The sequence below is a fragment of the Diabrotica virgifera genome, chromosome 8 (assembly GCF_917563875.1).
Source record: "Diabrotica virgifera virgifera chromosome 8, PGI_DIABVI_V3a".
NCBI classification, from domain to species: Eukaryota; Metazoa; Arthropoda; class Insecta; order Coleoptera; family Chrysomelidae; genus Diabrotica; species Diabrotica virgifera.
This window is the reverse complement of record NC_065450.1, coordinates 46,097,504-46,121,648: the sequence shown is the minus strand read 5'-3', so window position 1 is coordinate 46,121,648 and position 24,145 is coordinate 46,097,504. Positions and strand designations below refer to the sequence as shown.

At 33.5% G+C, this 24,145-nt stretch overlaps 3 protein-coding genes across 3 annotated transcripts in view; all 3 read left to right on the top strand.

Moving 5' to 3' along the window:
* LOC126890148 (ATP-dependent translocase ABCB1-like) overlaps nucleotides 1-6,580 on the top strand; it is a 124,605-nt gene extending 118,025 nt beyond the window's left edge. The window contains exon 18 of the mRNA XM_050658998.1: nucleotides 6,389-6,580. Coding sequence (XP_050514955.1) covers nucleotides 6,389-6,580 — 192 coding nt within the window. The remainder of the gene's footprint in view (nucleotides 1-6,388) is intronic.
* The window catches only part of LOC126889941 (ATP-dependent translocase ABCB1-like), a 341,038-nt gene that overhangs the window by 147,101 nt on the left and 169,792 nt on the right, over nucleotides 1-24,145 (top strand). The window lies entirely within an intron of this gene.
* On the top strand, nucleotides 18,584-19,576 carry LOC126890147 (uncharacterized). The gene has a single exon (XM_050658997.1). It carries the CDS (start codon nucleotides 18,584-18,586, stop codon nucleotides 19,574-19,576), a length of 993 nt encoding a protein of 330 aa, XP_050514954.1.

Genomic DNA, 24,145 nt, shown 5'->3' with positions numbered 1-24,145 from the left:
TATACGTTAAACAAAGTTGGGGATAACACACAACCCTGTCTGACACCTCTTTGAATGCAAATTTTGTCTGTTTCTTTGCCGTCTACCAGAATAGAAGCTTCTTGATTCCAATATAGATGTTGTAAAAGTCTCAGATCTTTATCATCTATTCCAATCATTTCTAGATATTCAAACAACCTATCATGTTGAACTCTATCAAACGCCTTCTCAAAATCTATAAAGCAGACGTAAATTGGTTTCTGTACTTCCCATGATCGTTGAAGTAATGTTAACATTGAGAACAAAGCTTCCCTTGTTCCCAATCCTTCTCTGAAACCGAATTGTTTGTTTCCCATTGTCTCTTCACATTTCTGCTTGATTCTATTAAGAATTATCTTAAGAAGTAGCTTGAGAGAGTGGCTCATGAGAATAATTAGTCTAAAGTCTTTACATGATGATGTATTAGGTTTTTTTGGGAGTGGAATAAATGTAGACTCCAACCATATCTGTGGCATCATTCCAGTCTCGTATATATGGTTATAAATGTTTGTTAATTGTGAGACATTATCGTCATCCAGAAGTTTGAGCCAGTCTGATGGTATTTGGTCAGGGCCTGGAGATTTCCCATTTTTGCTCTGTTTGATGGCTTTCTCTACTTCCGCTTTTAAAATACTAGAACCAGTATTCGTATACTTTGTGGTGTTAAGTGGTGGCCTCGTATCCAGGAAGAGCTCTTTTATATAGTTAGTCCATTCTTCCTTTTTTTCATCCAAGTCGAGAATTATGTTACCTTTGGAGTTTCTCATAAAGTGAGGAGTTCTTTTTCTCTGAGTGTAGGTAATTTCTTTAAGCTTTTTATATATATTAAACTCGTCATGTTTTCTTTGTAGTTCTTCCATTTCACGACATCTTTGTTCCATCCAGTCCTCTTTTGCTCGCTTAACCTCGTATCTTATTTGTCGATATATCTCTCTATACCGAATCTCGTCTTTGTTTTTCCAATTTCTTCTTTGTTGAATAAGGTCTAGTATTTTATCGGTCATCCAATCCTTTTTCTTTATTGGGTCTTTTTCTGGTTTCAAAACTTCGTTTGCTACGGTGACCATGGCGGAGTTCATGATATCTAGATTTTGATCGATATTTTCTTGTTCAGATCTTTCTAACTGTTTTTTAATCTCACGATTTATCTTATTTCCGAACTCATCTGCTATTACGGCATTTCTTAGGAGTCGAGTATTAGGTTTCTTTTGCGTTGTGGGGGCTTTTATTCTTTTTAGTTTTAGTTTGAATCCAGCACAGAGCAGATTATGGTTAGTTACTGCGTCTGCACTTGGGTATGTTTTGCAGATGTAATACTGTTTCTAAACCTTCTATTAATGATAATGTAGTCAATTTGATTTCTGACTATCTTTCCCTCTTGATCAGCTGGAGATTTCCAGGTATATAGTCGTCTTTTAGGTTGCTGAAACAAAGTATTTGCTATAATGCATTTCTCTTCTTGGCAGAACTGTATTAGTCTTTGCCCTCTTTCGTTCCTTTCTCCAAGTCCATACTTTCCGGTTATATCTTGTGTGATTTCGACCCATAGTAACCATAGGTTACTATGGGTCTAATCGATGTTCTGTAGATAGTCATTTTGATTCTTTTACGTGCATCATTTCGCTACTTATAGAATTCTTCTGATTGATTTCTGTGTCCAGATATGTGAAGGCATCCACACGTTAAATTATATAGTTGTCTATTGCGATATTATTTTCATTGTCAGGTGTTCTTTTGGCGGTCATGTACTTCGTTTTTGCTTCGTTTATTTTACCTCCTATTTTTCGTGTTTCAGGATCAATTTCCTTGAACGCTTCCATTAAGTCGTTGCCTGCTCCTAACTAATGATAGCTACCTCGTCCTCATATGCAGTAACTTGTACTGTTTTAGTATTTATATGGCTGGTTACACTGGTATTTCTGATGACTGCCTCAAGAACTAGGTTGAACACAGTGGCGACGCGTGACTTTTTCTAAAGTGTTACCAAAACCAGATGTAAAAAATCTTATTTAAAAAAAATATTTTGAATCTCCCAAATATAAGTTTTTGTTTACTTTATTGGCAAAAATGTTAATAACAGAATCGTATAAAGAATGTTTTGTCATTAATCCATTTAAAAAGGGATTCTCAATGGAAATTAAAGAAAATATGACGACATTCGATCTTGCGATTAGGTATTTATTTGGCATGTTTTAATCCACTTCATTGTTGAAAAACTTCTTTCAACGGATGCACTTGTAACCGGGATTGTTAAAAAATAGGTTTTCCAATTTAAAAGCTTTCTGAAATGGGTTATTAAGTCCTGAAGACTTTAATATTGATATAGTCCAGAAAGCCACTGCGCATCCGCTAGGAAAAATATTCTAATTCGGATTTTTTGCACAATCTTACTCAAAAAGGACTCCTTTTAACAAATTTGCATGTTGCCAGGATCAAAAGGTGGTCAAAAATTTTTTAAACGTTTTTTTTTTTGTTTTTTTCCTAAAATTATTTTTTTTGAATGGAACAAAGTTTTTTAGGTTTTTTGGATCATTCCAAACAGAAAAGGTCTTTAGTGACTTTTCTCTAAAAATGATAGTTTTTGACATATAAGCGATTAAAAATTGAAAAATTGCGAAATCGGCCATTTTTAACCCTCAATAACTATGTGAAAAACTGATAATTCAAATGTTGCCAAAGTAGGTAGATACTCTTTAAACATCGATTGATGAAATCCCGAAGAGCTTTTTGCAATACAATAGTCAAAACTCCTTTGTTTTTTAATTTCTAATCACGCCTGCACGACACCGTTGCATGTGTATACAGTATGGTGCAAATGAAAGGAATAAATTCGATATTTCGTAAACCGGCGACTTTAAGGAAAAAACCCGAAACAGGTCGATTTTTATTTGTGATATTGCGGCATATATGGTATACTAGTGACGTCATCCGTCTGAGCGTGATGACGTAATCGATGATTTTTTTAAATGAGAATAGGGGGCGTGTGGTTACTCATTTGAAAGGCTCTTCAATTCTCTATTCAGTAATGTAAACATTTACATAATTATTTATACAAGGTGTCCAAAAAATTTTTATTAAATTAAATTATTTGACCAAAAAAGGAGTAGAAGGACACCCTGTATAAATAATTATATAAATTTTTATATTACTGAATAGAAAATTGAAGACCCTTTCAAATGAGCTAGCACACGACCCCTATTCTTATTTAAAAAAATCATCGATTACGTCATCACGCCCAGATGGATGACGTCACTAGTATACCATATATGCCACAATATCATAACTTAAAAATAAAAATCGACCTGTTTCGGGATTTTTCCTTAAAGTCGCCGGTTTATGAAATAACGAATTTATTCCTTTCATTTGCACCATACTGTCGGTGGAAAATAGTGTCGCGCACGCTTGATTAGCAATTAAAAAACAAAGGAGTTTTGAATATTGCATTGCAAAAATCTCTTCGGGATTTCATCAATCGATGTTTAAAGAGTATCAACCTGCTTTGGCAACATTTAAATTTTCAGTTTTTCACATAGTTTTTGAGGGTTAAAAATGGCCGATTTCGCAATTTTTTAAATTTTAATCGCTTATATGTCAAAAACTATCATTTTTAGATAAAAGTCACTAAAGACCTTTTCTGTTTGCAATGATCCAAAAAAACTAAAAAAACTTTTTTCCATGCAAAAAAAATAATTTTAGGAAAAAAACAAAAAAAAACGTTTAAAAAATTTTTGACCACTTTTTGGTACTGGCAACATGCAAATTTGTTAAAAGGAGTCCTTTTTGAGTAAGATTGTGCAAAAAATCCGAATTAGAATTTTTTTCCTAGCGGATGCGCTGTGGCTTTCTGGACTAATACAATTCTTGTACATTTTTTTAATACAGTACGTAAATCGTTTAGCTGGACATAGGGAATACACATTGAGATAATTGTGGCAACTGCGCTCTCTCGATGGCAATATGGTTGTTAGCATTAACCTAAAAGGGGCATTAGCCTAAAAATTGACAATTCAATTCGGCTGACACAAATAAACGTCAAAATATAGCAATGTAGTAGGTAAATACTTTTGGCCTAATAAAAAATATTTTAGAAATTAAAGTAAAATTATTAACTCATTAATCATAATCTTTGTTTTTGATTTATTTATGGACAGCCTTGCTTGAAAAATCACTCATTATGTTCGTTTTAACAGCTCTATTGCACCAGAAACTCGTACTCGAACAGAAGCTTCAACTAACACGGGTTAGCTTAGTTGCCATAACTGTATCAATGTATATTCCCTATGTCCAACTAAACGATTTACGTACTGTATAATATGGAATATCGGTCGGTCTTGACGGTCCAGTTAGCTGGGGCGCAGTCGATCGACAAGTTTAGTGGATTTGCGATTTGCGGTCGCTGGTTCGAGCCTCAGCTAGGTCATGAAATTTATAAAAGGCCAACGCCGTAGTATAAAACTTAATAGAGTCTACGGCTTGGTCTGGATAAACTGGCGTCGGATCGGTCTATGGAGGAGCAGTACGGCAAGGTATAAGGGCTTGCGGCTTGGTGATACTCCCCCATAGATCCCTACCGAAGGGCGTTGACGCCTAAGAACGGTGTATATACATAATATGGAATATTATAGAGAACTGTCAATTCTGTCTTTAACTTAACTGTGTCAAATTTTTGTCCATATAGCTTTACAAATAATTGATGAAAGGCCCTATCTGGGAATTTTTTGTATAATTTTTAAAATTGTCAACATCATAAATAGTGCCAAACACTTCAGTTGCTTTAAATTATAAAACCTATTTTTAAGTTGAATAATCATAGTGTCAAAAATTCCAAAAAAAAAGACGACACTCATCCATGTTTAATTGCACGCTCCCTATTAGGTACGGCATTACTCGAGTAGTTACCAGTACAAAAAGTGGTAAAATAATAAGAAACTAATCCACAGCACCACATCGCGGCCACGTCTTCGCCTTTCAACATTTTCAGACACGAGCCGTCTCAGAGCGATAGCCGATGGACCATCATGCATATGTATACACATTTGAAAGTGGTAACAACGTACTAACCTCGACCTGCAGTCGAGTCGCATATAGGGTGTCAATTTAAAAAGTTGCCACCCCTATAATTTGGTCCCTATCAAAAATCTAAAAATATACAAAAACACGTCAAATTTACTTGTGAGGGGGACATTTTGTAGACCAGTTTTCAACTAAATTACACTAACCCTCTAGCGGGGGCGGACATAACCCCTAAAATGTTTAATGGAAAGGGGGGTTGAGTGATACCTCATTTTAAAGGTCGTTCGATTACCTTTTCAAAAATACCACATACATTATATTTCTTTTCATTAATTTTAATTATTTTATAATTAATTTTAATAAATAAATATCGAGTTCAGAACTCCAAAAATTTTATTGGAGTATTGAACTCCAAATTGAATTTTTTTTTGGGGTGTTGAAGTACGTGGAGTATTCTTTTTAAGTATTTTTGGAAAAATCAAGTGAAACCGTAAAGATATTAAGTATAGAGTTCAGAACTCCAAAATTATTTAGAGTATTGAGTCAAAGATATTTCCAAAAGTACTGAAAAGAAATATAAGGCATGTGGTATTTTTGAAAAGGTAATTTAATGACCTTCAAAATGAGGTATCACTCAACCCCCCTTTCCATTAAAGATTTTGGGGGTTGTGTCCGCACCCGCTTTAGGGTTGATGTAATTTAGTTGAAAACTGGTCTACAAAATGTCCCCCTCACAAATAAATTTGACATGTTCTTGCATATTTTTAGATTTTCTATGAGGACCAAATTATAGGGGGTGGCAACTTTTTAAATTGACACACTGTATATAATTCGTGCCTTTTCTAGTTGGCTTTTTACTGAATTACTATTTAATTAACACTCACATTTCTACTAAAAAAAGAAGTAGTCATAATAATATATTTATTTGCAAGTTTTTAACTGTTACCAATGGTAACACTGGTTACATGGACGCTTCGCCAGTGGTTGAACAGCAGAGTTGATAGTGTGCGTTTCCCTGTTTCACTCAAATATTGGTGTCAAACAGAGATTCTCCATCTACTCTAACTGTTGAACTTTTTAACCCTGTCACCAGGGGTTCATCATTATATTTGCGGAGTATTCTAATATTCTATTGTAGGTAATACCACTAGACAGATAATCACCTCTCTCAGAAGTGTAAGTGGTCTGTGGGTAATACCAGAAAATTTTGTGAAAATCAAATTTAATTACTCAGTCAATATTTTTCATTTCTCTGTAATTAAACATATTTTTGATGCATTAATTTTATCATTCGTTAGAAAATATTAATCTAATTTTACGATACAGGATTTTCTAAATTATATTTTATTTTTAATAGGTTGTCCAAGAAGCATTAGATGAAGCGAAAAAAGGAAGGACGTGTATTACGATTGCCCACAGATTAACAACCATACAAGATGCAGACTTGATATGCGTAGTCGCAAATGGTGTAATTGCTGAATCCGGGAGCCATCAAGAACTTCTGCAAAAGGAGGGACTTTACTACAAATTATATACTCAGAAAACGTAAAAAAAACAGTTGGTGTTTTAGAAGGCACTAATTAGATACTAACATAATAGCCTAATAAAATAAAAAAAAGTCAAAATGTAAATCCGTACAGGTTAAAACAAATTTTATATCAAAGTTTAGGTGGGTACAAAAGATATTTTCAAGAAAGTATCCAAATCATACAAGGGGATCATTGTTTAAAAAATTAAAAAGGGGTCATTTTTGCAAAAAAAAATACTTTTTTAACTGCTGAGGTAATTCACTTATTAATGAAGGTCTATGGGATTTTTTTCTGCAAAGTTGAAGGGTAAATCTTTCACATAAGACTTACTACATTAAATTTGACCCCCTATTTATTTAAATAATTGTATATAAAACTTTAAAAACAGATTTGCAAAAAATTATTTTTAGCGTTTTAAATAAACACTATAAAATATCTTATTTTACAGACTAAGTTGCGCTATGTTATCAGTATTAAGGAAAAAAAAATTGGTCGAAAAATATTTAACATTTTTTGAGATATTGAATTTGTTTGTTAAATGTTACTATATTTTAAATTGCAAAAACGCGGTTGTTGATTCACCTGCTTAAGATGTCATTATTTTTATTTTTATGTATATTTTTGACAAATGTATTGATAAATTCAAATTTCAATTAAACTCCCCCCTAAAATGGCATTTGAAAATTATTCAAATTTGTTTATAATTTGTTTTTTAATAACGTCGCGGGGATTAGGTCCCGGAGATTGGGTTCCTGGGAATTTTTTACTAATTAACAAAATTTTTTTGTCGTTTTTTCTTCTTTTTTTTTCTTGGAGTTACATTACTACGGCCCTTTTAGGGTTAAATTTTATTAAGAAAGTCGAATCTCTGAGTTGTAGATTCTAGACCTAAAAATATTAAGATTTAACTAAAATCTCTTAAATAAAATGTGGCTACTTACTGAGCTACAGGGTGTTTTATTTAAAAATTTAAAAATTATTGTTACCAAGTACTTTAAAACTATTTGACGTATCCTTATCATACTTGGCAGAAAGTGTGGCTATTATACACCCTACTAAATTATGCCATTTTAGGGGGAAGTTTAATTGAAATTTGAATTTATCAATACATTTGTCGAAAATATACATAAATATAAAAATAATAAGATTTAATACAGGTGAATATTTCTTTGGCAACAACCGCGTTTTTGCAATAGAAAATAGAGTAACATTTAATAAACAAATTCAATATCTCAAAAAATATTAAATATTTTTGGACCAATTTTTTTTTGCTTAATACTGATAACATAGCGCAACTTAGTCTGTAAAATAAGATATTTTATAGTGCTTATTTAAAACCCTAAAAATATTTTTTTGCAAATTTGTTTATAAAGTTTTATATACAATTATTTAAATAAATAGGGGGACAAATTTAATTTAGTAAGTCTTATGTGAAAGACTTACCCTTCAACTTTGCAGAAAAAATCCAATAGACCTTCATTATTAATTGAATGACCTCAGCAGTTAAAAAGTAATTTTTTTGCAAAAATGACCCCTTTTTAATTATATAAACAATGATCCCCTTGTATAATTTGGATACTTTCTTGAAAATATCTTTTGTATCCACCTAAACTTTAATATAAAATTTGTTTCAACCTGTAACGTTGTAACCTGTAGTGTAATTTCATTTTACTAGACTATAATGCTTGTATAGTTTTATTGTATATTATCTTAAAATTATTTATCGTTAATACTATCTGGTCATTTCGTGAACCTTGTTAAATGTAATGAGGATAACATACTTCAACCGTCTATTACTTATACTAAAATCCCAAATCCCAATAAAGATGCACTAGAAATAAACAACCCAAGACACTTGAATGTTACGAGGAGCACTTCCAACTCATGATTTACAATGTATCTTTTTCTTAAGGTGCCTTCTCCATTACTGAAGGTTCGCTAAAACTACATCAAATTGCTTTCTATCTTGAACGGTTCTTGGTATCGAATGTGCGTCCATACTGTCCAGTCTCTTACGTTCTTCAGCCAGGAGCATTTTCTTCTTCCTGGACCTTTTCTTCCTTCCACTTTCCCTATCATTGTGAGTCGTAAAAAGTTGTATCTTTCTCCTCTGTAAATATGTCCTACACTAAATTTACAATCAAGATGCAGTAGAAGTAAACAAACCAAGACACGTTAAATGCTACTAGGAGCACTCCCGAATCATAATTTACAATGTATAAACTTTGGAAATCATGATTTGGGATTTACAATGTACCTATATACATTGTAAATTGAATGATTTGGGAGTGCTCCTAGTAGCATTTAACGTGTCTTGGTTTATTTATTTCTACTGCATCTTGATTGTAAATTTAGTATAAATAACTCGTATTTATGATTTTATAATATTTAGGATTTCTCTCTCAGTCCCAATTTTTCTCCGTACCTCGTTGATGATCACGTGCTATGTCCAAGAAATTTTCGGCATCCTTCGAAAAACCCACATCTCAAAGGCTTCTTTACTCCTCATACAAAATTTATACATTGTAAATCGTGATTCCGGAGCGATCCTCGTAACATTCAACATGTCTTAGTTTGTTTACTTCTAGTGCACCTTGATTGTTATTTTTGTATAGACAGGTTTATTTTTTAACGAAAATCAAAAAGATTATAACATAATATACTAGATTAAAGAACAACTAGGTTATTGTTTCGCTAATAGGTTGGAATGTTGTATCAATTTGTCTTCGTATTTCTGAGCAAAGTTACTAATTTCTTCTTTTACCGTAGCAATTATTTCTAGGTCGTGTCTAATAATATTATTTGTAACATACCATGGATCATTTGTAATCATTCGAAGAAACTTTGACTGGAACTGAAGCAGATATTGAACACCAGACAGATAATAGAAAAAGCGGGGGAACACAACATACGAATGCTGCTTTAGATTTTTGTAAATTGCAAAAACGCTTTGAAAAGTAGAGCTCGAATATTTAGTTCCTGTTAAAAATTTTTATTACAGGAAGTTTAGCAAAAATGACTCAAAATTAGATAAACCAATCGACGCAAAGTTATACGAATAGTTCAATATCGACTTCCGACACGTTAGGTGAAAACCTAAGCCTTACGAAGTTTAATTGGAGGTTTTTTTTTTATTATTTTTTTTATTATGTTCTATGTTTTATATGTTTAGACTTAGCCTTTGTAGTATTTTTTAAACAGATTGCATATTACTTTTAAGATATTTTAAATAGATAGGGTTTGTCAATTTTGTTTCAGCGTTGTGACTGCATAGCTCCACCGAGGGCGCATGAGATGCTGAAATAGCTATCTGGAGATGGTGGTCCAACTCTGAATCAAATGAAAACAAAAACTGCCTTTATCTTTATCTATAATATTTTAAATTTATAGAACATTCAATTAAAATGTCTAATATAAATGTCATAAAAATACATAATAAGTGGAAAAAATTGATTAGTCATGGTTGATTAGATTCCAGATGTTCATTTTTTTTATAATATTAATGATTTACGAGATATAAATGACAGGCAAAGGATAAAGATTAGATTTAAAGATTAAAGATTATAGTAGCACAGTAAAAGTATTAGTACTAAATATTTTTTTGTATAGATTTGATTTATTCTTATATTATGTATATACCTACCTACTTACTATTATACTTTGTTTTGTATGTAATAAATTTTTTGATATACTGCGTTGTTTTTAATATCCAAGGCATAATTATTTTAAAATAATATGTGTTGGATTAGAATTTAAGATTTTTCTAAATGTACTAGATAGGTACGTATACTAAATTTACAATCAAGATACAGTAGAAATAAACAAACCAAGACACGTTAAATGCTACTATAGGAGCACTCCCGAATCATAATTTACAATGTATAAAATTTGGAAATGATGATTTGGGATTTACAATGTATTTACATTGTAAATTATGATTTGGGTGTGCTCCCAGTAGCATTTAACGTGTCTTGGTTTATTTATTTCTACTGTATCTTGATTGTAAATTTAGTATAGTGTCTGTATATATGGATTGATTTGTACAGTATTTAAAAATATGGCAAAATCTAAGAAACTGTTTTGCAAATTTTAGTAGTACCTTCTTTTCCTTTAGGTACCGTGCCCGTATTCAGACGTTGACCGTCATCATGTTTACAAGTTCCTGAAACCCTTCTCTATCGGCTGCTGCGCGAAATAATTCTTCTACCGTGGAACCACACCATTGTCTAATATTACGCAACCATGAAAGTTTCTTTCGACCAATCCATCTCTTTTCTTCTATGTTTCCTTGTATTATAAGGCGAAGTAGATGATATTTAGCTCCTCTAATTATTATATAGCCGTATTCTGTTTTTGTCCTCTTTATGATGTTTATGAGCAGACGTTCTGAATTCATCATTTGGAGAACATCTTCATTAGAAGTGTGCGAATATCCCGTGTGCGATATCTTTAGAATTCGTCGATAGCACCATAATTTGAATGATTCTAATTTATTTAGCCTTGTGGTTTTTAACGCCCATGTCTCACAACCATACAATAATATAGACAACACATAACATTTCAGGACCTTCTTGCGAATATTCATAGACAGGCTTCGATTACATAAAACTAGTTTCCAGATCATAAAAGCCTTACGTGATATTTCGATCCTGGTTATTATCTCATCATAACAGTCGCAATTTACATTTAACCAACTGCTAAGCTATTTAAAATGGTTTACCCGTTCTATCTCTTTTCCATCAAGAGAAAGCACACCTTGATCTACATTAATCTTTCCAACTGCTATCTACTTTGTCTTTGAGATATTGATTTTTAGGCCTCTCCGATAATTTGCTTCTCTGACTAGATTTACTAATGTAATTGTTGATTACTTCTCTACTCAGTCTTACTCCCTCTTGTCGGTCGCCCAAAGCATAAACGTTCTTTCAGAGCTCACAGCTTTTTTGTAAAAGAACGCGCATATAAAATAGTGCCTCTCTAGCTCCTAGACCATCTCTAAATCCAAATTGCTTATTACCCATTCTACTTTCACACAGAAGAAATACTCGGTTTTGTATAATCCGTAAAAGTATCTTAAGTGACTCATCAAACTGATTAGTCTAAAATCGCTGCATTTGGTGGGCCTGCTTTTCTTTGGTAATGTTATAATAAGCAGTGACTTCAACCAGTCATCTGGTATTTTTCCTTCGTTGTAAATTTTGTTAAAGGAAGTGGTTAAGTAGGTTATGTTTTCCTCGTCCAAAAGTTTTAGCTGAGCAGGGAATTGATCTAGTCTAGGTACTTTATTGCTTTTGGCCTACTTTATTGCTTTTTTAACTTCAGATTTCAGTAGACTGGGACCTATGTCTAACTGGTTGCCACAAGTAGTATGTCACAGGTAGTATTTGCTCGAGAAACATCGTCAAAATGGTCACTGATGTATCTTTCCCATTCTTTAGACTGCTGTGTGTGATTAGTAGTACCACAGTCTATCAAATCTGTGAAAAAATCATCGATTTCATGTAAAAATATTATATAGACTTTTGAAAGTTCCAAAGGATATATGAGAGATAGCTGATGACATCCTGGAAGATGTACAGCTGATGTTGCTTTGTTTTTCTTTAAACATTGGTCAAACTTCTCAACTGCTCAAGCCTAGGCCTAGGATCACTCTCCATAAAAATGACACGCCTTCATCCAGACTGTTGTGCATTAGCAAGAGAATTTTTTTAAACGTTTTACATTTTCCTTAATGATTGCTCTATCACTGTTACAGGTGATTCGGATTCTTTTTTTTTTTGTCAATATTATTCTAACTGAATTTTTGAATATACGCTGCAGTTTACTGAAGTTTTTGCGAACATCTATAGTATTATGCTATTGGAGGGTTTTTGGTAGTCAGGAGGTAGTCTATTAATATTTTAAGTGTATGAAAGTAGTCGGTTGTGCTGTATCTTTTAACAAAATGTTCGACACTGTTACATTGCTAATATCATCACTTCATTTCTAATCTTAGATTAGATTATTTTAAATAGATAATTGTTTATCTTTTTTTATCAGGATTACAACTTGCTGCTGGTATTTAACAATGTTGGCTTTAATGTATCTAATTATTTTTCTACTCTCATACTTTAATATACATTAATGATTTCAATACCTGTATCTTATTGGGCTCTATTTTAACAAATAGACCCGCGAGATGGCGTACTTTCCCGAAGGTGGCACATGCGCAATGAGCAATATCAAGTCAAATGCATATTCCATGGATTTGGTACTAAGTCTTTTATACCTGTTTCAAATGTTTCAAACATTATATTCCTTATTTATTTTGGATATTTCGAATAATTTTGAAGAAAATTTATTGGTAATTCTATCAGTTCTTCAAAATTATAGATATAATTCAGATTTATTGATATGGTATGAATACTTTCCTTGTACTTAGCCAATTATAGCATTCTGCAATACGAAGGTGATTTCTTTTATTGCATTTTTCTTCTCAAGGTGCCTATCCGTTCCGGATGTTGGCGATCAGCATGGCTATCCTAACTTTGCTTGCTGCTATTCTGAATAGTCCGGTTGTCGATGTATTAAACCACTTTCTCAGGTTTTGAAGCCAAGATATTCTTCTTCTCCCTGGTCCTCTCTTTTCAAATACCTTGCCTTGAAGAATTAGTTGCAGCAAGCTATATCTCTGATCATTCCTCATAACTTGGCAAAGATATTCCAGTTTGCGCTCTTTGATTTTGTTAATAATCTCGCAATTCCTTGCCTATTCTACGTAGAACCTCAACATTAGTCACACGATTCACCCACGAAATTCTCAAAATGCGCCTGTAACACCACATCTTGAATGCCTCAAGTTTTCTCAAAGAAGCCTCGGAAAGTGTCCAGGCCTCTACTCCGTATAATAACGTAGAAAATACATAGCATCTGATGATAGAGATTTTGGTAGCAAGAGGTAAATCGTGGCTTCTGAAAAGAGACTTCATCATTATGAACGCTGATCTCGCTTTTCCTATGCGTTGTTTTATTTCTATTGAGTGGTCCCACTGGCTGTTTATGTTGGTACCAAGGTATGTGTAGCTGTCGACCCTGTCAATTAGTTATTGGTTAACCAAAAGCTGTGTATTTAATATTTCGCGCTTACTGACTACCATGTACTTTTTTTTTTCGTATCGAGATCAAGTCCGTATTCTCTACTTATATCTGATATGCGCGACATTATTCTTTGCAAACCATCTAGACTGTCTGCAAAAACTACATCGTCGTCGGCATATCTAATGTTGTTCAGACGCACCTCGTTGACTAATACGCCTTCCTGTAGTTCTCCCAGCGTTTGCTCGAAGATACATTCAGAGTATATATTAAACAGCACCGGGGACAGGATGCATCCTTGCCTCACTCCTCTATCTATGGAGACTGCCTCTGTCAATTGGTCATCCACTTTAATATTGGCAGTTTGGTTGTAATACAAATTATATATGATTCTCAAGTCTCTATCATCTATTCCCGCTTCTTTCAAGATCTTTATGAGTTTATCATGTTTTACTCTATCAAACGCCTTTTTGTAGTCGATAAAACAAATATACACGTCATAGTCAACATCCCTGCATCTTTGCATAAGCACTTGGACAGAGAATAGAGCCTTTCGGGTGCCTAAGGCATCGCGGAATCCAAACTGCGTCCATGATATCTGTTCTTCGCATTTTTTATATATTCTGCCGTGTATCACTTTCAGAAACGTTTTGAGTAAGTGGCTCATTAGGCTAATTGTTCTGTAGTCTTCACATGTTTTGGTATTTACTTTTTTGGGTAAAGTTACGAAGGTCGACTTTAACCAGCTTTGGGGTATTTTTCCAGTAAAGTATATTTTGTTGAATACAGTCTTTTATTGCCAGTATTTATTAATTCGATTAGTGAGCGGCCGTGGGTAACGGCATAAACGCTGGCTTCATACGCCAGTAGACGTGGGTTCGATCCCTGCCAAAGACAAACCATTTTCATTTCCAATAATGACACGAGCCGTCTCACCGTGCCTCGGAGAGTACGTTAAGCCGTCGGTCCCCCTGGGCTAGTGTACATCGACACTAGTTACTTGAAACAGGGTTAAAGATGTAATTGGCGCTGGAACTATCCGAAAGGATCTCCCCGGCAAAAATGCCATACGATATTATATTATTATTAATTCGATTCATCGATAATCGATCAATTTTTTCAAATATATTTGATTCTTTATAATAGGTATAATAGTCCCCCGTTTTATATCGCTAACGCGGCTTTGCGATTATAACAGGGTAGTCTGCTATATCTAGGGCCTTTGGTATACAAGGAAGGTAACAGGGCCAGTGCTACGCTTCAACCGCCTATTATTACCCACCGTTTTACCCAAGGTAGTCATTCAGGCTGAGTCGACCAAGGGCTATAGACATTTTTAAAAATATCTAGTTGTTCTTGCCGGCGCCGGTGCTGGGACTCGAACCCCGGCCTACCTGCATGGAAGTCAGAAATCCTACCGCCTGAGCTAGTCCGGCCCATTCTGCCTTGATTCTTTATAAAGTACAGTTGAGTCCGCGAATCTTTACCCGTGCGTCATCATTTAAAGCATACGAAATGAGTCGATGATAAGTCGGAAATTAAAATTTACTAAACGCAACAGCAAGTGACAGTAAGTGACTTGCTGTTGCGTTTAGGAAATTTCAATTTCCGACTTATCATCGACTTATTTCGTATGCTTTAAATGATGACGCACGGGTAAGGATTCGCGGACTCAATTGTAGTTTAATTAAAAATTGACTGCCTGTTTTGCAGCTTCTTATTTCCATAAGCATGTCAACACTCTATAAATAGTCTATTTATTGGAGCACCGAGCCTTTAAAGCACTTAAACACTGTCTTAAACATTTGTTCACAACGACTTCAATTTTTCAATATTTCTCTTTTCATAATGATATTTTCTATGTATTTTTTCCAAAAATCTATGCTTTTTTTAAACGCTTTTCTTTAGTTCAATCGTTTGCGTCAATTTTTTAGACGTTGATTTGACGGTAATTTCTTCAATGAAAGAAAATTGGCAGACATACACATATTGCGGGAACAATACACGAATAGTCAATAATATATTTTTATGTTTATTAATTGTTTAAATAAAAAAAAACGATTTTAATGGAAAATTCTTATATTCTCTTGTTTTTTACAATGTAGAAAATTTAAACTTTTACAGATTGTAGCTAATTATATGAACTATACATAATTTCACTTTTTACGTTAATTGTTTACGTTATGCTTCATAAATAAACAATAAAGTTTCAAAATTGTTGCCGATTCCGACTACTTTTCATGACTGTACATCATGTTTATAAACATCCTAAGCGGCGACGATTTTGTACGCTCATATCTTTGTTCAGATATATAAACATCGGCGCTTATTCGTGTCAAATTTCAATACGATACGAATCAAAACTTCAAACAAAACTCAAATTACAAAAATTCGTGTTTTTAACGTAGTGTTAGGAAAACCACCGGTAGAGACGTTCTGTGCTACAATTATTAACATTAGAATTCGTTTTCGGGTATTATGGATGGAGTGAAAATTAACAGGGTTTACACCATGCAATTGTAAAGCATTAGAAGAGATGGAAAGACTGCGAAAACTGTAATAGTATGAAGAAATTACGTAAAATGTACAATGTATGTATCAAATGTTGAAATAAATGCAAAAAATGTGTCTATCATATACATCATTTTTTAAACATAACGATATATTTTAATTTTTGAAAAGTGTAAGACTAAAAATAAAAAATAAAAAAATATGAAAAAAATTTTTTTAAGAAACGCTTTTCTTTAGTTGACGAGAAACTAAAATTAAAAATATTATAAAAAAATCAACTAAAAAGCAAAAAATTTAAAAAAATTCAAACTCGAAGGATTATTCGAAACAAACTGTTAGACAGATTAAATACAAAAATCTCACACATTTGTTAGTAAATTGAAAAAATTTAACACATTCTTTGAAGAAAAGCGTGGCGTCTTCATCGAATAAACGGTTTGAGGATAGATACTTTTTTTAATTTTCGCGCCCCACGCTTTTTTTAGCGAGTGTGTTACATTTTTTCAATTTTTTAACGAATGTGTGAGATTTTTGTATATTTAATCTGTCTAACAGTTTTTTTTCGAATAATTCTTCGAGTTTGAATTTTTTTATTTTTTGGTTTTTAGTTGATTTTTTTATAATATTTTTAATTTTAGTTTCTCACCAACTAAAGAAAAGCGTTTCTTAAAAAAAATTCATATTTTTTTATATTTTTCTTTAATTTTTGTTATTCTTTTTTTAACGTATAGAAATTAAAAGATTGTAATATTTAATATATTTGTCATTTCTATTTTAGTCTGGGTAACTATTTTAATAATAGTCGCATTCAACAGGTTGTGATGATTATCATCCCAATTATCCTAACAAACGATATTTTATACGTGAGGGAAAATCAATGAGTTTAAGGACATATTATCTATCGATTATCTACTAGAATTTATCACCCCATGCAGTCTTGTTTCAGAATTTGTAGTGTAAAAGTATTTGATGGTATTAGTCAAATGTACATAGTTTGTATTAGACCTATAGAACTTGTATAAATATATAAAGTGGTAATATTTTTTAATTTTATAACCAGGTAAGAGTATTTAGAGTTGTATTTAAGAATATATTATATTTTCAAAAACCCTGTTACCACATCATACCTAGTGGTGTAGAGAGACAATACATTATAATACAATACAAAAACAACTCAATATTAATATCCAACTTAACTTAATCTTAAACGTAACTAATATTTGACAAGAGGCAGGCGGCTTGAAATTGAATTGTTTAGTTTATTCCGTTTTTCAACCACCTTGTCTTCTCTGGGGTTGTTGGTGTATTTTCTGGAGTTGTTGAATGGACTGTATTATTTGAAGTTTCTTTTAGTACGTAAAGATAAGAGTAACACGATACAAACTTTAATTTCTTTACATACTATTATTATAGGTACCAGGAACAGGTATGTGTGACAATTGACAATATCGAATATGTTGTTACACTAATTTTAAGTTTTCGCAATCGCTGTGACAAATTCTGGTTCTTCAAGTTAATATTTGAGATTCAGAGAGCGGGGAGATATTTTGGTGAGACTTCTCTAATGACAGACTTTTTTCTAATTTTTAATTTTTTAATAAATAAACTGATTAGCAACGCAGAACTAGATCTGTGACGTTAATAAATGCTCACGTCACACAATAAAATATACAAAACGCGAAGAAAGATTTTATTGCACGAACACTTTAAAATTTACAGGGTTGGAAACAAATCAGTTTTCAACCAAATATTCTGGTATATATTTACATTATGTAAAAATTTGTCCAATTCTTTCTTATTTCTGATGGCCAGCGTCCTTGCATCTATCAATGTTGTTCTTCTTTTTTCGAATATTTGTCCTAGTGTCCTATCCCATGTTTGTCGTAGCCTACCTTTCATTTTTCTTCTTTGCGTTTTTGCCTACGAAATTTCTTTCGCCGGTTTTGTAAAATCCATTCTCTGAAGATGACCCCACCAACTAAGTTGGCTCCTTTCTATATATCCTAATGTTGACTCTATTTCCAAATCTTCTCTTATTTAAGTGTTCCGAAGTCTATCTGTTTTGGTAATTTCTCGAACTCGTCTAAGGTATTCCATTTCTACTCCCCTATTTTACTCTTTTATCGTTCTGTTAGAACCCACGACTCTCAACCAAAGGTTAATACAGGCCTATATACTGACTTAAACACATTAATTTTTGGTTTCCTTGTTATTTCTTTTTATTTATGAATTTATTGTTCATTGCATAGTAACGTATGGTCCTAAAGTTTTGGGAAAAATTTCACCTGGTCTGATTGAGAAGCAAAATGCATTTAACAAAGAAGGCCGTGGAATTGAAATGTCATCAGTTATTGACATTTAGTAAACAAAGCAGAATATTTTGGTTTGTGCTCTGCAAAATATCTTATAAAACTGATATTCGTCGAGGTGTTTATAATATGGTTGGGCGAATGTCGAAACGAGATATTGTTAATATTTATCGAGATCAAAACATAAGCAAATCGACAATTTATCGCACAATCAGAGAATGTGAAGAAGGGATACCATGTGTTAACTTGCGTAAAAGTGGCCGACCGCGGATTTTGAACCATATAAGAGAGGCAAGACTGATTGAAGCAGCTAAGAACAAAATTGGGGTCTCACAGCGAAAACTGGCCAGAAGATTTCATGTTGGAAAGACTATAGTATACAGGACCCTATCGAGTAACAATATTATCTACCGGAGAAGAAGGAAAGCTCCAAAATACACAGAGGATCAATTAGAGAGAATTCCGAGATGTTGCCGCGCGTTAAGGCGAGTGCATTTCGTCAACAAGTTGATCGTGATGGAAGATGAAAAATATTTTACTTTGCCCAACTCTGAGATGAAGGGTAACGATGGGTTTTACACGAACGATTACGAAAATGTACCTGATGAAATAAAATTCAAAAGTAAGAAAAAATTTGAGGACAAAATTTTGGTATGGTGTGCAATTTCTGAGGCTGGCTTTATCTCACAGCCCTACATTGGTGTTGTTCGAGGCGAAGCCTTAAACGCAAATATTTATATTCAAAGATGTCTCTCTAAATTGCTTCAGTTTGTGAACACACATCATGCAAATGATCAAATTATAGTCTTTTGGCCAGATCTTTCTTCATGTCATTACGCGATGATCACAAGGGACTGGTACGAAACTAACAACATTACCTTTGTACCGAAAGCAGACAATCCCCCCAACCTACCTCAGGCTCGTCGAATTGAAGAGTTCTGGGCAATATTAAGTCGGAAAGTCTATAATAACGGATGGGAAGCACAAAATCAGGAACAGTTAAGACGCCGCATATATACAAAAATTAGAGAAATTGACGCCGAGGTCGTCCAAAGGATGATGCAACGTGTCAGGGGAATTATTAGGCAAATCGAAAATAATGGTCCCTTGTCTGTCATCTGAATTTTGATTTAAAATATGGATAGTTAAGTTCAATTGTTGAATAATTTAATAAAAATATAAGATTATTGTGGTCAGAGTTATATGCTTTTGAAATTTTTCCCAAAACTTTAGGACCATACGTTAGAGGATCCGTAGCTGCTGACCAGCGAAGCCGTTCATACCCACTAAATGGACGAGAACCCAATAGATGGGGAGTGAATTGAGTAGCTCTCGGACGAAATAAGGAAGGTACCCTAACATACACCCTTCCTTATTTCGCCTATTGGTGACATGGTGCCCGACTCGTGGAAGAACCTACCAACCCACCCTAAAATTAAGAGTCACACGAAGCCATGAAGATAAGTTCAACTGGAGTTGGACTCATGAGGACAGCAGGTGGAGGCCATGTTAGAGTGCCTGGTAGGCTAACATTCTGCCTCATCGAGGACTCCGGCGAAACCTGATGTCTTCGGTGTGCCAAACCATCGATGAGCCAGACTTCTCTGAAGTCGGAAGTCCTCAGACGCTAACGAAAGTCCCAGCCCCTGCCGTGATGTGGTACCACGAAATAAGGAAAGTACCCTAACTTACACCCTTCCTTATTTCCCCTATTCTGGACAGCTACCACACTAGGCAAATAATAAACTATTATTGCCTAGTGCACACAGCACTAAAGCTGTCTTTCCTTATTTTATTTTACTCGTATTTGAGAACTAAGGATGCAGAATTTTGTTGGAATTTTATTTAGATAAGCGGGCAGGTAATGAATGTATATTGTAGATTCTCCCATTGTCCGCTATTTATCGGCATGTGTCTTTATAAATATATAAAAAGCTCAGGCAATAGATAGTCACCAAGGATTCTACATCCCGACTTCTTCTTCTTCTTCTTCTTTTTCTTCTTTTATATAAGTAGGCAGTACTGCCTCTTTTTCTTAAACGGTGTCTTTCATTCTGCCCCTAAGTTGTCATTCCATCTTTTCCTTGGGCGTCCTATACTTCTCCTACTTAACGGTGACTTGTCCCTGGCTATTCTTACTACCCTTGATTCAGACATCTTGCTTATGTGCTCATTCCACTCTTCTTTTCTGTTCTTTACCCAGGTATTTATATTGTCTACCCCACATATGCGTCTGAGTTCCTCACTTCTTACCCTTTCCTGTAGTCCTTTTCCAGCAATCCTTCTTAAGATCTTCATTTCGTTGGTTTCCAGATGTCTTCGTGTTTTGCTTCTGGTCTTGTTTCGGCCGTGTAAGTCATAACGGGCCTAATAACTGACTCATATATTCGGGCCTTTGTTTCCAATCTTAGGTGTTTGCTTTTCCAAATTGTGTCGTTTAGGCATCCGGCCGTTCTAGTGGCTTTAATTATTTGGTCTTTTACCTCTTCTTCGATATTGTTGTCGACTGATAGATTAATTCCCAGATATTTGAAAGTCACTACTTGTTGTATAATTTGATTGTCCAACTCCAATTTGCATGTTATTGGTTCTTTGGCAATTACTAAGCTTTTTGTATTTTGGGCTTATATTTTCATATTCATTTCTTTTGCGTTAATGTTGAACTCGTGCAATAATCTTTATAGGTCGTCTTCGCACTCTGCTACTAACACGGTATCATCAGCGTAACAGAGTAATTTTATCTCTCTATTGCCCATTTTGTACCCTCTTTTTTTTCTTCACTTGTTTTATTATTGCATCCAACATTATGTTAAACAGTAGAGGGCTTAGTGAATCTCCTTGCCTGATTCCTCTGTTTGTTTCTATGGGTTCTGTTATTATTCCATTGACTTTAATTTCTATTATATTTCTTACATATATGTTTTCTATTAGTTTTATGATATCCATTGGTAAATTTTTGTCATAACCCTACACCATTGTATGGTAGAAGGGATATGATTATATATATAAATTTTTGTCATATAGTAGGTGTATTACATTTTTTAATTGGATTCTATCAAACGCTTTCTCTAGGTCTATGAAACAGAAAAAGGCTGGTTTGCTATATTCTAATGATTTCTCCGCTATTTGCCTTATCACAAAAACTGCATCGTTACATGATCTTCCACTTCTAAATCCTTGTTGTTCATCCGATGCCATTATTTTCTCCATAAGCATTTTTGTTGTGAGTTTCAGTATAGTGCTCAGTAAATTTATCCCTCTATAGTTACTGGGATCTGTCCAATCACCTTTCTTAAATAACGCTATCATTTGAGTGGTTCTCCATTCTTCTGGAATTCTTCCTGTATTTATTATTTTACTTATAAGGATATTCAGTTCTTTGTGAAGTCTATCTCCTCCGTATTTTAAAAGTTCATTAGCTATTCCATCTTTCTCAGGAGCTTTTCAATTTTTCATCATTTTTAAGGCGTTCTTTATATCTCTTTAATTAATACTCTTTAATTTCTGTTTGCTCATCCGATTCTAATCCTGGTGTTTCCAGTTCTTCGTGATTAGCTGTTTGATAAAGATTTTTTAGGTTAGTTGTTCATGTATTTGTATCAACATGTTTTACTTCTATCAATTCTTTTATATCTGCTCTTTGACATCTTATCATTTTCCACATTTCCTTTTGTATCCCATAAAAGTCGTGTTCCATCTCTTTTGAAAATGCTTCCCAATGTTTTGTTTTCTTCCTTCTTACTATTGAGCTTAGTTCATTTCGTACTCTTTTATATTCTTCATATGTTTGTCTCGTTCTTTTGGACTTATATTCTAGGTAGATTTTTTTTCTTGGAATTTTATTTTTATTTCTTCACAGAACCATGGTGTTCTCCTTTTCTTTCGTATATGTTTACTTATCTTACGTCCTCCAAGTGCTTCCGTTGCTGCCATTTTGATATTATCTCTGATCTTCCTCCAACTTTCTTCTATGTGTTCATCCGGTGTTATGTAGTTTTCATTCAGTACTTTTTGCAGTATTCTCTGATATAGATCTCGTGTTAACAAGTCTCGTAGCTGTTCTACCTTTATTCTTGTCTCACATTCAACAGGGTCTTCTTTCCTGTTTCTTTATAGCTCTATTCTGATTTTTCCAAGTACTAGGTTGTCCAGGCATCCCGACTTATAGAGAATTTTCTCTTTCTCTAGATAAACGTCGCTAGCGAGTCCACATGCATATATTTTATTATTTTGCCTAGTGGGACAGCCAGAATTAGTTCGTTTCGGGATACACCACAAACGGGTCTGAAGATACTGAAAAGTAGAACCTAGGTCAGCCGATGGTGGTGGCCACCGAATCGAATTAAATCTAAAGATGTCTTCTCTTGCCTTCTCCTTGTCTCAGATCCTCTTTTGTAGTAAATGGTTTTGATATTCTTTTTTGAGTGATGACAATTCATATTGTTGTTGTAAATATTCTTAATTACCCTTATCATTTTGTTACTAATACCTCTCTTTTCTAATATTTCCCATAATTTTTGCCTTGGTAGCGTGTCAAAAGTCTTTTTAACGCCATATATTCACGGCGTTATCGAAATGCCTCCCACTTTTTCAGGTAAATATTTTTATACATGAAATGCCTCCCAGGTACAATCGAAATGCCTCCGTTTCGTTAATCATTTAGGCTGATATTTTGTCTATTTAATCTCTGTATAATGACACAATGTTGCCAAATCATAATTTAAATGGGTAGTATCTATTTATTTTGATTTTTCTAATTCTTAATGCAGTGTATATAAAATTTGTTTGACATAAATATTTCACAGTACGACATAAATATTTCTTTTTAAAAAAGAAAGTTGTTACCCTACAATCTAATATCCAGCTTTTCTGGGTAATTCCAATTCCGATTATAATCTCTTTCATATTTATAATTCCATTTTATAATTCCATCAATAGGTACTTTTACCTTAATCTTTTTGTTTGTTTATATTCTCTTTTGTAAATTGTGCTAATGGGCTAAATGTTGTATAAATACTTGAAAGTTTATTAGTTCCTGCATCAGTCAGTTTGTCTATTTCAAGCTTGTCAGTTCCTCGATTTCAAGATCAAATTGTGTTTGTCATAACATCCGAAATAATGGAATAAACGATAAGTGTCAGTCAAAAGGGCAAACCTTTACTATCAATAGATGGTTTTACATTCGGTTTTCAAAAAATATTGGCAAAAGATACAGTAAAACGGTGGACATGTACTAAAAAACCCTGCAAAGCATTTGCGAAAACACAGAGATGTGAAAATACGATAATTGAATCAATATTAGATCATAACCACGAGAAGTTGGCTGCTGAAATTTACAATAGAAAAGCCATAAGCAATTCAATAAAAAGCGCAGCCGCGGAATATCTCAGTGAAAAGCCAATGAAGCTCATCTGTAAAGAACTTAAGAAGACAAATATAGAGACATTTACTATCAATGATATCAATAGGGCGAGACAAAATTTATATTATGCTAGAACCACAAATTCTTAATTAAACTTCCCAAACGTATATCTGAATTTCATAAAGCTCTTGATCCATCTTCTACTATTACAAGTAGAAATGAAAATTTTATAATTAAAAATGACAAATATAATCATATTGTTATATTAACATGTTTTTCATATCTTCATTTTCTTTTGACTGTTTCCAATTGGTATGTTGACGGAACTT